The sequence below is a fragment of the Vollenhovia emeryi genome, unplaced genomic scaffold, assembly GCF_000949405.1.
Source record: "Vollenhovia emeryi isolate VEMERY1.0 unplaced genomic scaffold, V.emery_V1.0 DF939139.1, whole genome shotgun sequence".
Classification (NCBI taxonomy): Eukaryota; Metazoa; Arthropoda; class Insecta; order Hymenoptera; family Formicidae; genus Vollenhovia; species Vollenhovia emeryi.
In genome coordinates this window covers 2,376,382-2,393,572 of record NW_011967227.1, presented here as the reverse complement: position 1 = coordinate 2,393,572, position 17,191 = coordinate 2,376,382, and the positions used below count along the sequence as shown (strand labels likewise).

The 17,191-nt window shown below is 36.9% G+C and overlaps 3 protein-coding genes across 5 annotated transcripts in view; all 3 read left to right on the top strand.

Annotated features, from left to right (window-relative positions):
- Positions 1-335: 335 nt before the first annotated feature.
- LOC105567314 lies at positions 336-4,826 on the top strand. Its single transcript, XM_012022094.1, has 13 exons — positions 336-677; positions 790-932; positions 1,248-1,369; positions 1,443-1,621; positions 1,803-1,882; positions 2,289-2,371; positions 2,510-2,664; positions 2,848-3,057; positions 3,179-3,347; positions 3,425-3,626; positions 3,852-3,974; positions 4,244-4,401; positions 4,531-4,826. The coding sequence occupies exons 2-13, from the start codon at positions 790-792 to the stop codon at positions 4,614-4,616; spliced, it is 1,710 nt and encodes a 569-aa protein (XP_011877484.1). The 5' UTR covers positions 336-677; the 3' UTR covers positions 4,617-4,826.
- A 2,392-nt stretch (positions 4,827-7,218) lies between these two features.
- On the top strand, positions 7,219-11,049 carry LOC105567311 (twinkle protein, mitochondrial). Its single transcript, XM_012022087.1, has 7 exons — positions 7,219-8,361; positions 8,454-8,692; positions 8,767-9,448; positions 9,562-9,806; positions 9,880-9,974; positions 10,145-10,361; positions 10,679-11,049. The coding sequence occupies exons 1-7, from the start codon at positions 8,106-8,108 to the stop codon at positions 10,832-10,834; spliced, it is 1,890 nt and encodes a 629-aa protein (XP_011877477.1). The 5' UTR covers positions 7,219-8,105; the 3' UTR covers positions 10,835-11,049.
- A 77-nt stretch (positions 11,050-11,126) lies between these two features.
- Positions 11,127-17,191, top strand: part of LOC105567313 (glycosyltransferase 25 family member) — a 32,435-nt gene continuing 26,370 nt past the window's right edge. The window contains exons 1-5 of one of the 3 annotated variants that reach the window (XM_012022091.1): positions 11,127-11,418; positions 12,687-12,915; positions 15,856-16,198; positions 16,628-16,747; positions 16,976-17,165. In XM_012022091.1, the coding sequence (XP_011877481.1) occupies positions 11,204-11,418; positions 12,687-12,915; positions 15,856-16,198; positions 16,628-16,747; positions 16,976-17,165 (1,097 nt within the window). In that variant the 5' untranslated portion in view covers positions 11,127-11,203. Of the gene's footprint in view, positions 11,419-12,686; positions 12,916-12,983; positions 13,050-13,272; positions 14,040-15,855; positions 16,199-16,627; positions 16,748-16,975; positions 17,166-17,191 lie in introns of those variants that run through there. The other 2 variants (XM_012022092.1, XM_012022093.1) reach the window with 2 other exon arrangements.

The following is a 17,191-nucleotide window of genomic DNA, read 5'->3' as shown; positions in this document are numbered from 1 at the left end:
AAGGCTCGACTGTCGGGCCTCACGCGGGGTAATGCAATCCCGAGAACCAAAAATTTCTCTTCTAGGTTAGAAGACGAACGGAACTTGCAGTGAAAATGTGTTCCGAATTATGCAAGAAACGCATAGACCGCATGAACGCATTAGACGCATCAACTGCCTCAAGTCAAAAGAGAAGCAGTCAATGCGCTGGGAGGAGTGCTAAGAATTCAGTACGGTTAGTACACTCTAGGGAATTCATAGCTCTCTCGAAGCGCTTTCGAAGCGCGCAATAGCTAATTCGGAACGACTTTCTATGTACTCTACGCGCTTTATGCGTAAATCGGAACGCACCCCATGTCACTAGTTTGACGCTCGAAGTGAGCGTCAAGCGTCAGCATGAAAATGCACATTTACGAACGAACCCGTCGATGCTTTCGGCGCGCAAGCAATTTGAAAAAACGACGCTAAAAGTACGTTGGGACGCCCGTGCTTTCCGTAATAAGTGAAATAACTCGCGAAAGAGGAAAAGCGAAAGGAGTAACGTCCGAGGGAGGCGCGTCTGGAGGAAATTGAGCTCATAAGTTGTAAAAATTGAGAGCTTCGATCGACTACTCCCAAAAGAATTTGGTCATTAATCGTTACATTTGACAAGAATATCCGTACGGGCTTGATATTAGAGCAACTTGACATATATCAAGGTAATTCCACCGCTGTTTTCTGTTGCTATTATCGTTTTTACTCTTTTGACATGATCTTTCGTCTGCCACTTACACAAACCGGCTTTTATCAACGAGTCCTGCTTCTCGTCAGATGTTCTATCCAAATCTACTTCTTTCCCGTCGACGGAGGAACAAATTAGCTCCTTGCTGGTTCGCTGCGACGCTCAGTGAGCAATCATTTAAGAAACGGTACCACGCTAGGACCATAAAAGAGTTAAGCGTCGAGCAAATTTGGTACGTCATTTTGTTCATTCAGAGGAAAGAGTTCTCTATTATGAGGTAGCAGATTTTCAACACTCAATTTCAATCACAAATCTTTCCGCAACAATTACACAATTGAACAATCACTTTTCCACTAATTGTAAGCAGATTTCGCTCCAAGAGCAACAGATGATGCTTATTAATTTAACAGAAGCACCATTATCTCATATTAAGAGTCTATCTCATAATACAGGACTTTCGTCTACTTTCAATATTGATCAATGTCTACAGTGACAATTTCACGTTTGCATAATTTTAACACTTTGCACTTTTACATTACATTGTCAGCCAGGAAATTATGGAAATGCAGTTAGATGGCAACGTACCGATGAGATCAAGCTTGCGTTTGTCGGCGCAATTAATGGGTGGCGTAACAAAAATTTATTCTTATCAGGTTAACCACTGTCTGAGTGAGTTTAATTCTATACTTATTAACGGTACCATTTGTGCCGGTTCACTTCTGTAATCTTCTTCACTTCTCAGAGGAGGCTTTTCAAATACGACCAATGTGTGAAGACGAGGATAATTTTCGCGCGATTGAAATGCCTCCTGCGGATCCTGTGATAGAAATGCCTCTCTCGGGTCCAAACATTCTTAACGTGCCGTTGGAAAAAGACTTGCACGTCTTGTCTGACATGGAGTCTGAGAGGTTGAATATGGCTGTATGTAAATCTCGGTTTAATGTTCAAGCGTTTGTTAATCACCAAATTCTGCATTCTCAAACTTCTACTCTTGATTCCTAAATCCTGTAATGTACCGCGATATCCTTGCGTTGCCAAACTGTTGATTTTCTGATCGTAAACTTCATCTGCTCTTAAATATTGGAATTTTTTTCTTTCACAGATGACTGCTGCAACATGCATGGATTTTGGCTACTTGGATAAGGACTTACACTTTATGCTTATGTGTGATGATGTCTCATTGTTAGTTTCTAATCCTTACGTCTCTCTTGTAGTACGATAACTTCCTAATTTTTAATGGAAACGAGAACGCCAAATCATTACTTTGGTCCAAGATGAAAGCAGCCCTAGATGATTGAATAAAAATTATTGGGCTACCTTCATCTGGTTCGAACCTAAGTAATGATTTGGTGTTCTCGTTTCCATTTGATTTATATCATAAAGGTTCCGATTTAATTTTATTTGTTTCTATTTTTAATTCAACAATGGTTCTTCACAAAACAACAATATTCAGACAGTAGTCCGCGCGGTTACCAATCTTTCGTTGGTTTTATATAAGTATCTCTAACCTTTGTAATCTCTATAGAAGTATCTCTAAGTTAATTCATAATGTTTTTTATACAAAGAGTGATATGGTTTACTTTTAAAGGTTTGCTAGAGACCTGGAGAGACTACATATCAACGCGGAAGAAGACATCCTGAAGAGGACAGATAACGTCACTATTACAGAAGGTAAATTATCAATGAAGTACTAATCTTTATCGTCAATTTTAAACATATCTTGTGATATTAAAGTTACATTCTTTTATATATTACATTATCATGTTAATTAAAAAATTAAACCTATTAATGTGATCGTTTAATGAACAGAGATTGAAAAACAACAGTTATCTCAGGAAATCCATGGTCCAATGCTCGTGGATATATTCAGTGATGTTACAAAGAGACTGCCTTTAACTCCACAGAAACGAGCTACAAAGGAACCACGTGAAACACACGTGGAAACACCTACGAAGAGAAGACGCGTACGTTTGTTTCTAATCGATAATGTCGTTTGGATGAAGTCCATAAAGTAGAGGGCAAACGAGAATCACCATGTAATAGCTAAAAAGTTAAAAAAATTAAGACTTCTCGTTTCCTCTGTTCTCATTCTGCACTACTTTTTATTTATACCTAATTTTTAATTCGGACTCCTATACATTTTTCAGTTATCCCTTGAAGGTGCAACGATGATCGAACCTCCTGGTCCTGTAGAGGATGTGACACGGCAAGCGGACATCGAATTGGAACCTGTACACTCGAGCTACTTCGTGGTTGACAAGCCTCGAAAGAAAACCACACTAGTTACTGACGAAAATATTGCCTTAAGTGACAAACTGTTAAAACGATGGCGTCAGAATGTGAATATTCGTTGTAAGGTGAGTTTAATAATTATATAAACTTACAAAAGACGTGTATAAACTTATAAAATAATAACGTTCAAGAAGCGAGAAATTTTCATTTAAGAGATTTCAAAAATTCTGACTAAATTATTCTCAGCCATCAGCTACGATAGTACCTCGATTATTACTGACATCGGCGAAAGATCTTTTCACGCAACCTTCTCACTCACGGTGGAACGCCCGCTTATGCAAACGCTTTCATGATCGCATCGCCGGGCCATTCACCAGTGTAACTGAAGATGTTGCACCTGCCGAACTCGGGCAACGTAAGTTTATTTAGACACTTGTTAAATATTTACGTTGATGTATGTGTACAAAACTTTGAATAAATTTATATTTTTAGTCGCAGAAGCAATGCGCGTCCCAGAAGAGCCAATGAGCAAGCTAAATCTTCCTACGGATGTGAGTACACTCAAGAGGACAGATATTGCAATTGCCGAACCTATAGACAGTACTACAAACATTCTACCAATTCACGAAATGGATGTGGACGTGCGAATGGTACCGGAGGTGGTACATGATATGATTACTCTAGAAGGCACTGGGTAATAGTCTACTTTGTGATGATCATGAATACAAAATTTATACTCAAGAGCTTATTGAACTAGAAAGTTAATTATTAAGAATTATTCAATTTTACTTGTTTTACTTGTCACTTTTTCAATATTTCCTCAATTGCTCAATCTTCCTTCTGTGTTTTGCTATTTTATGCTCCCTTAACACTTTAATTTCTCATTTCAGTATCTGTTTATTAAATGATATTATTTCAGCATCGGGCCTAGACCGCATCAGGAAAACTCAAATATAGCTGACACTAATGAAAGCTTCGAGGATATCGAAAATTTATTAAAAAAACAACAACCTTTACAACACATTCCAGCATCTCCGGCCATGTATTTTGAATTTTTCTTTTATTGTTAAATAAACAGCTGGACATAACAATATTCTAAGTGTATACTCGAACTTTCGTAAATGGATATTGACAAAATACATATGAAATTCATTAATTGACAGTTTGAGAAAAGAATAAAACTTTTATCGCTTTGTCGTAATCTAAGAACCTTGCTTAGTTCTTTTCTACGAAACTTAGCATATTGTTATCACATATCTACCGTTTAAAGAGTTATTTGGCATATAATAAAAATATTGTTTTTACTGTTAGCTCTCGCGGTTCCTCGCAGCCTCAACTGAGGAGTCAAGAGTTGTATGCTCTATTACAAGTTTTATGGTGTGACAAAGAATTGGTCAGATTCGGAGATCTTATTCCAAACGAGACGTACACAAAAAGCGATGCTGCTACTGCCTTCGGGATACTTCTTGGTAAGTGTTGTTACATTTGCAATGTTTTTCGTTGTTTCAAAAAGTAGTAGTCAATTTTACCTTTCTTTGTATTATTGTATCAATTTAGTGTTATGCTAATTCGTTTATCTGCACTATTTTTATTTATAGAGCTCGAGGCACAAAAAAAACTCGTTTTACATCAGGCGAGCAGTTTTTGCACTGTAAGGATTTCGAAATACAATGATTCGGAATAACGGACATAACTGAGATACAAAAGTTACATTACAGTGATTTGAATACATATATCTATTATATATTATATATTATCTATTTAGTTATTTACTTATTGCTGATTGTTAATATAGATATCGATATTAACTATATTATTTCTGGCATTCTAGTAATTATTTAGATTATTTTTAATGAATGGCCTTATTGTTTTATTTTTAATTTATTCACTGAAGATGTTATTAACTTTTAACTAAATTTTAATACTTTTAGATAAAAGATTGAGTGCAGTATTTTCTTGAATTATTTAGTCAAGTACCGCATACACACTGTAATGCAACTTTCAAATCAAACGTGTTACTGGGATAGAAAAGTTTATTTTTCAAATATTTATATATATTTAGTATTTATATATTACTTAAATTGTATACAATTCACTGTGAGTGTAATATCGCTACTACGTTTATATGTATTATAGTTAACTGTAACAATTAACCATTATTAATTATTATAGAGTAGAACTATATTATTTCTGGCATTCTAGTAATTATTTAGATTATTTTTAATGAATGGCCTTATTGTTTTATTTTTAATTTATTCACTGAAGATGTTATTAACTTTTGACTAAATTTTAATACTTTTAGATAAAAGATTGAGTGCAGTATTTTCTTGAATTATTTAGTCAAGTACCGCATACACATTGTAATGCAACTTTCAAATCAAACGTGTTACTGGGATAGAAAAGTTTATTTTTCAAATATTTATATATATTTAGTATTTATATATTACTTAAATTGTATACAATTCACTGTGAGTGTGATATCGCTACTACGTTTATATGTATAGTTAACTGTAACAATTAACCATTATTAATTATTATAGAGTAAAACTATATTATTTCTGGCATTCTAGTAATTATTTAGATTATTTTTAATGATTGGTCTCATTGTTTTATTTTTAATTTATTCACTGAAGATGTTATTAACTTTTAACTAAATTTTAATACTTTTAGATAAAAGATTGAGTGCAGTATTTTCTTGAATTATTTAGTCAAGTACCGCATACTGTAATGCAACTTTCAAATTAAATGTGTTACTGGGATAGAAAGGTTAATTTTTAAAATATTTATATATTTAGTATTTATATATTATTTAAGGGGATGCTGGAGTCTGTCTGTTTTACCGACAACGCGAAAGTTATGTATGTGTGCGTATATGTATATTACATAAAAAAGAAAGAGAGAGCAATAACACGATACATCTTTCCTTGTCTATCAGATTGCAGCGCCATCTTATTATCATGCAGTCCTCTATTTATCATTCTACAGCTGTATTTGCATTTATAAATTTTTCTCTAACCCTATCTTTTTTTTCTAGACTTTTAATCTTAGTTCCAAGTACACAATATTGTTCTTGCATGTTGTCCCTAGGTCTCTCCGGCCTCATTTTGCAGATATAAACTATAGAATTTTTGTATAAGCAAATATTATCGTCATGTGACAGCTCTACGTGCTAAAATATTTAATTTTTTTTCGTTTTTTATATAAAGTCGAGCAGACGGACTTTTATTTTTGTGCGAACTTTAATCGTGTACAAGAAATTTGCAATTCTGTAAAGCCAATTAAAAGATATCCCTAATTAAAAAATGTCGGTAAAACAGAGAGACTCCAGCATCACCTTAAATTGTATACTAGTCTTTGACCATGTCGAACTTCGAGCGTGTCTTCGCTCAATGTCGGAAATCGATGAAGTGGGTGTAACCGCCAGCTTTCTTCGCTTGCATGAAATTGCACCTTTATGTGTCGTACTGAATTGACCAATTATTCGGGGTCTACAATGCGAATCGCAGAGTCGTAGTCGTAAAGCCCTGTTTCCACGATCCAAGAACTGTGTCCAAGTTCTAGTTCCGAGAAATGTGTAGCCAATCAACTTGCAGCTTTTCCGTACAAGATGCAGATTGATTGGCTACGTATTTCTCGGAGCTAGAACTTTGACACAAGGCTTGTTTTCTGTTCCTACACTAGTGAACTAGTGCAATAAATTGGAGTAAAGGCCAATGTCCACGATGCTAGAACTTGATCCAAGTTATAGGCCCGGTTTCACCAACGCGAGTTAATCTAATCGGTCGGTTAACTTGACAGGGTGCCAACATAAAACTTCTTTATTAACCTATTTCCTTGGTTAATAAAGAAGTTTTATGTTGGCACCCTGTCAAGTTAACCGACCGATTAGATTAACTCGCGTTGGTGAAACCGGGCCCTAGTTTCGAGAAACGTGTAGCCAATCAATTTGCAGCTTTTATGGAATAGCTGCACGTTGATTGGCTACAGATTTCTCGAAACTAGAACTTGGACCAAGTTCTAGCATCGTGGACATTGGGCTTAAGACAAGCATATTTTTTTCTCATTCTAGCTTACTGCACTAGTTCACCAGTGCAGGAACAGAAAACAAACCCACAGTTCTTGGATCGTGGACACGAGGCTTAAGAATAATCGACTACGATTGGTCACTTTCGTCAGATACATAAGAATTGACCAATCGCAGTCGACTATTCTTACGACTACGACTTTACGACTTCTATGTAGACGAGGCTTTATTCTTTCCTCCATGGATACGCGTATCAAACAACGGTGTAAACCATGATGTAAGTATAAAGGTGTACCATTGCGCATAATGGCGTCATCCGTAGTGACGTATGTGTAGTAGGCCAATGAAAAATGGCCAGGAATGCAGCCGCGAAATTCAAATGCTCTATTAATCGTATATTACTAAATATATATTAAAATATATATTTTAACTTAAAATTTGTAATAAAAGAATAATATTTCAAGATATCCTCTTCAAGATATCCTCAATAGGCTCCACGTCCGTATTCTCGAGGCCCCTGCTATCAATCTCCGTCGCCAGCCATTCTCTTAATACGCACACTTAACCTTACCAACACTGTTTATTCTGTGTGACACTGTCAGCAGCCATATTGAATTCTAACATTCCTGGCCATTTCTGATTGGCTATCATTTTTGACGACTGCGCATCCACGGGAATGGAACACCTTTATACTTACATCATGGTGTAAACCAGACCAGTGTGCACTTGGTGCGCACTAGTGCAAGCAACCAACTTCACTGTGTGAACACGTGCTCTACACATTGGAGCAAGCCGGGCGCTCTGTAGTATCCACTTGAGTTCGATAGTTATACGCCGGTTTTTCAGTGTTATGATCACAATAATATCAACAAGACATGTAAAGATCATTCATCCTGAAAGCGTCAATAAGGATGCCAGTTTCGACAATTGTATAAAAATATTTTACGTTTCATGTAATCGTTATTACACTCGATATAAACAATAGTAGTGCTCCTGGGAGAAGCTTAATGTAATTATTCGAATGAATTGTACAGCACAATTCTCTACGGCTAGACTGATGAGATATCAGCCTGTATTATTGATCAAAGCTTTGAAAGCTAGTAGAATTAATTTCAATGTCGATAGAGCTCCAATTAGATAAGAGGAATAATGTCTTTAAAATTATTAGTGCGTTCTTTCGCTGCAGACAGTTATAAGTTTCGGATGTTTTCTCGTCGTTTGCATGTAGCTAATAGTGGCACTATAAATGACCCGATACCCGGGGTATCGTTGTTTCAAGTAAAACAAATTCTGAAGCAAAAGCATATTGTCACTGTCGAAGGACATGCATGCATAATCATCGACTGTCCTATATGCGACTCTGAGAAATCTAAAAAGTCAAAGATTTATATTAATAAGACAACAGGTAAAGATACTATAAAATATCATGTACCGAGATAAATTTCTTTGAGAAGCATGCGAATAGATAAAATTCTTGTAAAAACTCGTTAATTCCAGGATACTTTGTATGCGATAAATGCAATTCTAAAGGAGGATGGAATATATTGGAGAAATTTTTGTCATTGACGAAATCGAACAAGGCAAATAGTACGCAAGAATTGGAAACTTTGAGAGATGCTGTAAAACCTGAGGAAAATCACGCTTCAACATGGAACAACATAATAAAGTCCAATCAACACATTGCATCTTTATCGTCAGAGCTATATGAAAATATTCTGAATAAGTTCTCTCTTCCAGTAAGACAATTAAATTAACGCATGGATTTCATTGCTCAAATATGCGAGTGTTACGTTAAAGAAAATTGTTACAGAGAGTTTCGCAAGAGGACATCTTACAATTAAATGGCGTATATGCGACTGCACCAGCGTTATTATATTTTCCTTTAATTGCTTTTGGCAACGTTGTGGGCTACAAAACCCTTTCTTGCGAACCAGAATTGGAACAAACTGTACCTAATTACAACGTTGGTGGATTTATCATTTACAAACAAAAAGGCACTAGAAGCGATGGGACTGCAGTGGTTGTGCCAACGATACACGATTTATTAGCAATAGCGTCTCAAAAGGCAGCGAACGTGATTGTCTGCTTGCCGTACAATTTACAGAACCTGCCACAGCAGTTGTTGCCGAATTTCGAAAACTTTAAAAAATTAATTCTGTGGTTCGGAAACGACGAGCCTAGCTGGTATACAGCCAGGGAGTTCGCTAAGAAATTAAGTGAGAAGAGATGTTACTTTGTGAGACCAATTGACACGCAACCCAGACCGAGACTAGCTGCTGACAGGGGCTACGATCTTAAAAATATCTTGACGAACGCACAACCGATCTGGCATAAAAGTATCACTACGTTTGACGATCTCAGGCAGGATGTATTATGCGATTTGCAAAATATAGACAAGGTCCAAGGTGTAAAGTGGAAAAGATATCCCACCTTAAATCGAATTTTAAAGGGACACAGAAGAGGAGAGTTCACGATCCTAACTGGTCCAACTGGTAAGATGACAATAGACTAGTTAACCGAAACAAGAAGATAACTAAATGACTTGCATGAAAGAATACTGCGCTTACGCAATTGCATTTTTCTATGCACATCGATGGACTTTCAGGCAGCGGCAAAACTACATTTATGAGCGAGTATTCACTGGATTTAGCAATGCAAGGTGTTAATACGCTATGGGGTAGTTTTGAGATTAGAAACGCTCGGTTAGCCAGGACTATGCTGCAACAAATGGCGGAGGTGTCTTTGGAAAACAACTTGGATGAGTTCGACACGTATGCCGATGCTTTTAACAAGTTGCCAATTTACTTTATGACTTTTCACGGTCAGCAGAACATCAAAGTTGTCATGGATGTATGTTCAATCGACATTATCTGTAAGCACAAGATTTGGTATTACGTTTAACTTTTCGCTTTTTTCCTATCAGGCAGTAGAACACGCGACATATGTACACGACATAGCTCATGTAATAATTGACAATATGCAATTTATGATGGGTATGTCAGATGAATTGACCGATAGGTGAGACGACTGTTCTATCTGTTTTCTTGGCAAATTGATTTTATTTACGTGGTATTGCATTTATAGAAAAGAAAAAACATTTTCATCTTCTCTACAAAAGTAACGATGTCAATCAATTACGCCAACTAAAATGAATTGATTTTATTTATATGCCTATTGTATATTTGTAGGTTTTGGAAACAAGACAAGATCATAGCAGAGTTTAGGAATTTTTCCACAAAGTATAACTGCCACGTTACTTTGGTTATACATCCGAGGAAGGAGCGAGATGAGGAATTGACAACTTTGTCTATTTTCGGTAGCGCCAAGGCGAGTCAAGAAGCTGACAACGTATTGATTATACAAGACAAAAGGCTCACTAATATAAAAGGAAAGAAATATTTGCAGGTATATGTTAGACAGTAGAGGATAGCCCTCTATTATGAGACAGACTCCTGATATGAGGTGGCGGAGTTTCTGCTAAATAGGCATCGTCTGTTGATTCCACCATGAATTTATTGCCCTTGGAGTGAAATCTGTTCAGTGGGAAATTCGTTGTTAGATTGTGCCATCGTTGCGAAAGAAGATTTGCGATGGAATTTAGGCGTTGAAAACCGGCTATCTCAAATTGGAAACCTATCTCGTAATAGAGGAAAGATATAGAGGGCTTTCCTCTATATTTTTGAATATGTAACATGACGAGTTACTTTATCCCGTGTCACTAGGTTGCAAAGAATAGGTACAGCGGAGATTTGGGTATAATGGTTCTAGAGTTCGATAAAACCAAGCTAAGTTACGCGCAAAAGAAAAAGGCGAAACCGGAAGAGGCGAATAAACCAAGTGAAGCAAAGGAGGCCCACGTTCCTTCGATAAAAAGTTGAATTAAGATCGCGTTAGAAATACGGCAAAATATGGAAAATTTGCCGCGGGAATCAACGTGTATTTTAATAGTGCAGTTTTTGTACAATATATTTTCTGATATATTTTTTCTACGAGAGACAGAAAGCGGATTCGGAGGCACTTTATGTATTGTTGTAGAATGAATGTGAGGACGTGATGTTGACTTGAGAATCGATTAAAGCAATGTGATCCACAAGTTCCTTCTTTATCGATTGCGCGCACCCACGCGCTCGCGATAAGCAACAGAATGAGAGGAGAGACCACGTCGTCGGGCCGTCTCCCCGCGCGATCTCCATTCTCCCAATTAGGTTTTTTTTAATAAGTCGCACGAAGATACGCGCGTGACTACAATGTCTCGACTTCCTATCCGCCTCGCGACGATTCTTCGGGGATATTTAATTGGTCATTTCGTTCTCGGCCTCGCGTGGCTGGCTACGTGCGATACGACATCGAAAGAACCGACCGTGCTGATCGGTATCCTAGTCAGGAATAAGGCGCACACGTTGCCGTACTTTCTGACTCTATTGGAGCGGCAGGATCACCCGAAGAAACGAACGAGTTTATGGTGAGAAACGGGACATAACCTCACTCCTTGTTCGCTATCGTAAAAGCCGCGAGAGTATTTTAATTCGTTAGCGTAACGATTGTCAACGTCTCTCCCTCTCCCTCTCTCACGATGTTGCTTACAGAATCCATCAGCGTGCTTTTCAATGTAAGCGGTAAAACGCGGCAAGGATTCACGCGTCTCCAGTTACTTGTAAAAAGTCAACAATTGCCTCGTGTTAATTATAATCCGATAAAGATTGAACGGCATCGATTACGGGGAGATTAATTAAAGACACCCTGAAGCGATCGCTTTCATCGGGGTTTTTTTTTTTGTTGTCGACACGCATTTTCTCGTCCGTCCTCTATCAATTTCAAATTATTATTTGCAAACTTAAAGTTGCCCGCCAATCGATGCGGCGCGTGCGAAAGCGCCAGTGTTTAAGACGAACGTTTTCAGAATATTCGCCGAGAATGTCTTTGGAATATTCGTTCAGAATAATTTTCTTAATATTCATCGAGTTTATGTATCGCACATTGTTCATTGCGTAATACACTTATCTTATGCAAAAAACAGTGAAACCTATCGTCATACCGTGTACACACAGAAAAATATTATTGTACAGTCAAGAAAAGTAATTACTCAGTTTATTTTATTCCGTTTAAGTAACAGTTTGCTTCAACAAAGAATATTTTCTTAATAATAGTTTTAAGATATACTTGTTACTAGTCTTAGAAAAGCTTGCACTCAAAGAAAGAAATTTTCTTCTTTGAAGAAAATTACAAAACTTATTGAAAAATTCCGTATGTTTCTTTTAATAAAATCAGAAGGGACAAAATTGTTTTGCTTCAAATAATTCTATGTATTCTTGTTCGAAGTACTGGACTTACTAAGATCCAGAATATGTTTTGAGTAAATATAACACATGCGACGACATTATGATAGATTTGCGGATATATAAACTTATCAAATACTTGGAACACAAATAATATTGCAGGTAGTATATATTTTTCTGTGTGTACAACCGGCACGCTATATTCGATAGATTATTCTATTCACATTTGAAAAACATTTGTAGTAGCGCCAGTCGACTATTCTACGAACATAAGACAAATATATAAGACCGACCTATGGAATATTCCAAATATTCTTGAAGAATATTCTTAAAATGTTCACATGTGTCTTGTGCTATCTGGGTTTGAGCACTCATCGATGTGATTTACGGACGCGTAAGATTTTCGTTCAAATAGTCCTGTTGAGACCCGGAGATTTTACGTTAATTGTTGCAGGATACGCAGCGACAACAATGTCGACAACTCGATTGGGATACTCAACAAGTGGATTAGCACGAGGAGCGAGATGTATCATTCAATGAATGTTCATTTGAATGAATCGTCGAGGGGTTTCGTGGACGAGAGATCGATCGCTGATTGGTCGCCTCGCAGATTTGCGCACGTAATAGATTTGCGCGAACAGGCGCTCGATTATGCGCGAGCAATTTGGGCGGATTTCATTTTGGTGAGCTAACTTAATTTCCGTTATCTTGAAAATATTACGTAAATGAGAAACCAGTAAGAATGTTCTTAAAAGTCGCCAGCAGTAATTAACAGGCGCTCGATTATGCGCGAGCAATTTGGGCGGATTTCATTTTGGTGAGCTAACTTAATTTCGTTTTCTTGAAACTATAACGTAAATGAGAAACCAGTAAGAATATTCTTAAAAGTCGCCAGCAGTAATTAGCAGCGTCAGTGATTTTTATTGACCGTATCTGGCAATTTTTATAACAGAGAAAATTTATTGCGAAAAATATTACCTCGGCCTCAAAATTGCCAGATACGGTCAATAAAAATCACTGATGCTATAAATGAGAAATGTCGCACTTACCTCTCGTGACTTTGCCGTCGTCCATTGACGATCACCTCAGAACCTGTTCTTTCTCCCTTCGTCTGCTCTTCCATTATTGCCTCTTGGCAACACTCGCACAACACACACTTGTGAAATTATTTTATATAAAATTACAATACGACGATTCCGTGGCACATTTCCCATATTTATCGCGTTTCGTTAGATATAATACATCGTAATCGAAGAAACGCGAAGTATTCGTCCGCTGTCTCGTAAATTAGCGCAACGAGCTAATAATTTGTATATGGAATTCCCTTATCGCGTTTCCTTTTCGAATTGCGCGTGACATTCATCTCGAGAAATCACCGCGGAAATCAACGATAAGATTACGGACTGCGACAGCTAATTAAACGCGATCGATTGATGTTAACAGCTCTCGTAGGAGACGATTGCGTCGCGGGAAACGACGCGAAGACACGCGGGACATCCGTTACACTCGACTGTGCCGCGCCGACTGATTAGACACAATAAAAACAAACTTTTTTTCGAGGTGTTCACGGCGCTACGTCATTTCTCGGCGCTCTGTTTTCGACGGAGTTCTTTAATTGTTTACGGCGCTCGGTCACGCCGTACGCAGATCATTCACGCGGCGACAGTTGAACGAGTCAGTTACGCCCGCGCCGTTCCGCACGTCGTATTACTCTTTCTTGATAAGCGAAATTACGGGAAGAAACCGCGGAATCACACACAAGTGCTGGTCAGAATGCAGAGCTTTGAGTCGAACATCGTCGCGACAAGTAAACAATATACATATTATTATATTACATTTGCTTACGTATTCTCATTCGTTTTCTTATTCTTTTTCGTTAACTTTAGTTATTGCGGCGTTTTATTTTTAACAGTGTGAAAATTTTAGAATTTCAATTTACACGTGTATCAATTTATTTAAACAACGTAAAATCAACGCACTTGAATAGTTCGAAATCTAAAAGCTGAAAATTTATTTTAACAGTTTCCAATCTATTTTAATTAGTAACTTTAATACAAAATTACACAAATCATACGAGAATCGTTCCACAATGATATTTTGAAGTATTGAGGAGGATGAAACACAGCTGTCTCTTGATCAAGTTTAAGCTTAAATAAGTTTATTTGACGATACAGTCAAGCGAGACTACAACAGATGCTTTCCATTTAGTGACACATGTCGACACAATCTTTCTTGGTATTCAATGAGTAACAGAGACTAAACGACACTTGTGTTGATTTGTGTCATTAGATGAAAAGCATTCACAATCACAGAATATAGTAACACAGAATGTAGAGCTGACAGTGAGTTAAAGGTTCGTTCGCTACTGACGAGAACTGAGCCTGAAACTTAAGACGGACGTTTATTTAATAATCAAGGCAATTTTTTGTTAAAATAATCATAACCAAGTGGTCTTGATATGAAAAAGAAAGATTTACTCGATTTCGAAAGAAAAATTTCAAATTTTTTAAAGAAGAGGATAAGAATTCGGTATTTGCGAAGGACGGGATATGTTCATGACTTAATGTTAAGTCGAACGATTTTGGGGAGAACTTTCGAAACTATTTCCTACTTATTGCAACTAGTATTGTGTTAAGCATACCATAACACATTGTATGTTAAAAAATTATCTCAGAGAAATTCCAAGAACGTTGATAATTTCAAAGAGATATGAAGATAACAATTTCAGCACATAACGGTATTAGGAATTGTGCACGAAGAATGGTTTTGCTATTAAAAAATTTAGCTAAATGCAGATCTGAAAACAATTTTCTTGGACCATTGAAATAATTATATAGGACATTCAAATGATTTGCTAAAATGTTGAAACTGTTTGCAGCATTATCTTATCTAAGTGTTCTACACAATTATTTCGACGGTTCGACAAAATTTATTTTCAGGTCTGTATCTAACTACAGTAGCGACTAAAATTTTGAAGGGAACAAATGTAAAAAGTCGAGATCAATTGACAAAATAAACGGTTATAACATTGTTTCTGTGACAGAAACAATTTATTGAAACACAAGATATACATTAGTATTTATATCAATAAAAAAAACACAATATCACGTAACTTTTGCTTTCTACAGTTTTCGGTCTATAGAGCTAAAGCCTGTTTTTGTCTACCTAGTTTCTACATAGCTGCGGAAATTTTTTGGCATTCTATTAAGAAGTTTCACGAGTGTTTAACTCAAAGTACTCTTCCAAGTTGTTTGTAACGTCTAGAAAAACTATTGTTTATTTTTGGAATTCATTTTTCTCACGCATCGATCTAGCTCATCGCATGATACTTCAATGAAACTCAAATCCGATGACGAAGAGAACCGCGTCATATTGCAAAAATTTCCGAGTTTCTTCTGCTTTTCCACATATCCTCGACACAACTTTGTAAGAAGCACGTTTGAAACAATGCCATAATTATTTATTCTGTCAGTTTATCTTTCTCAACTTCTGCATTTATTCCCGGCGTCCAAACTTTCGGCCGGTACATTTTTTAATAGCTCAGCATAAGTTCTTTCCGTTCATAATTTTTTTTATCGTCCAACAAATCTGTCGACGTTTAGAGGAAAGAGCATTTCTTGCAGATGCTGGATGCCGATGTTTTTTTGACAAACCCAAGCGCCATACGCAATTTGATATATAAGGGGCATACCATCGTTGCGCCCTTGCTGAGATCGGACGGCATGTACAGTAATTTTTGGGCCGGAATGACGGCGGAGCATTACTACTTGCGGACGGAGCTCTACGAGCCGATTCTATTTCGCGAGAAAACGGGATGCCATGCTGTGCCCATGATCCATAGTGCGGTTCTCGTAGATCTGAGAAGACTCTACTCCGATCGTCTCAGTTATAAGGCCGAAAAACTGACGAGATACGACGGTCCGGTGGACGATATCATAACTTTCGCCATAGGAGCAAATAAATCAGGTAAAGGTGAAAACGACCCTTGTACAGGGTTCCTGAAATTAAAAGTAAAAGTGTAAACAGCTTCACTTTTTTATCTAAAAATGTTCGGTACTGGAAAATGATTTATTTCAAATTTGGCACCTTATTTTAACAACACTTTAGAACATACATTCATGGGACATTTTTTAAATAAAATAAGCCAAGGAAAATTCCCTTGCATTGTTTATACTTACTTAGAAATACACCCTGTATATTGAGTTGTTAATATTTAAAATTATGAATTATGCATAACAGCTTGCGATTAGTACCGATCTAACAATAAGTACCAATTTTTCTTTAAAACTATTGGCTGCTGTTCTTGCACTTTGACTTAATTTTTAATTCTATAAAAAAATAGATTTGATCTCGACTGTAAAGATCTTTAAATACATACAGAGTATTGTGTCGTAGATGTGCCATTGTTCGTGTGTAACGACGACGTCTATGGCTTTGTCATGGTGCCTTTGGAGAATGACGAGACTATTGCAGAAGATATGCAACGGTTGATTAATACTAAGGTGGAAATGTTGGGTAAGTTTGCTTCTACGAAAAAAAAGAGCATAAAGTAAATAAATGAAAAAATAGGCAATTGTAAATGAGCAAGAACAAAATATAAGTGATTGAATTAATCTTACTTCTTTAAAACAATAAATACTTAATTTCTTGCATTCTCTGTTTGTGCACACAACATGCGATCAGGTGTACAATATTATCGCGTTGACGACATTGATTGATGTAACATGATTGCATTTTGTACAGCATTTAGCGACTATCTGCCGTTGTCAAACGATTTGAGAGAATTCGTGGTGTATCCGGAAAAGGACACGCTGGGTCTGGACCGCATCTATATGATAAATCTATTAAGGAGACCGGAGAGACGTAAAAGGATGCAGACACTTTTCAAGGAACTCGGTATTCGAGCAGAAATTATTGATGCCGTGGATGGTAGGTAAGTTATACGCGATATAAATATAT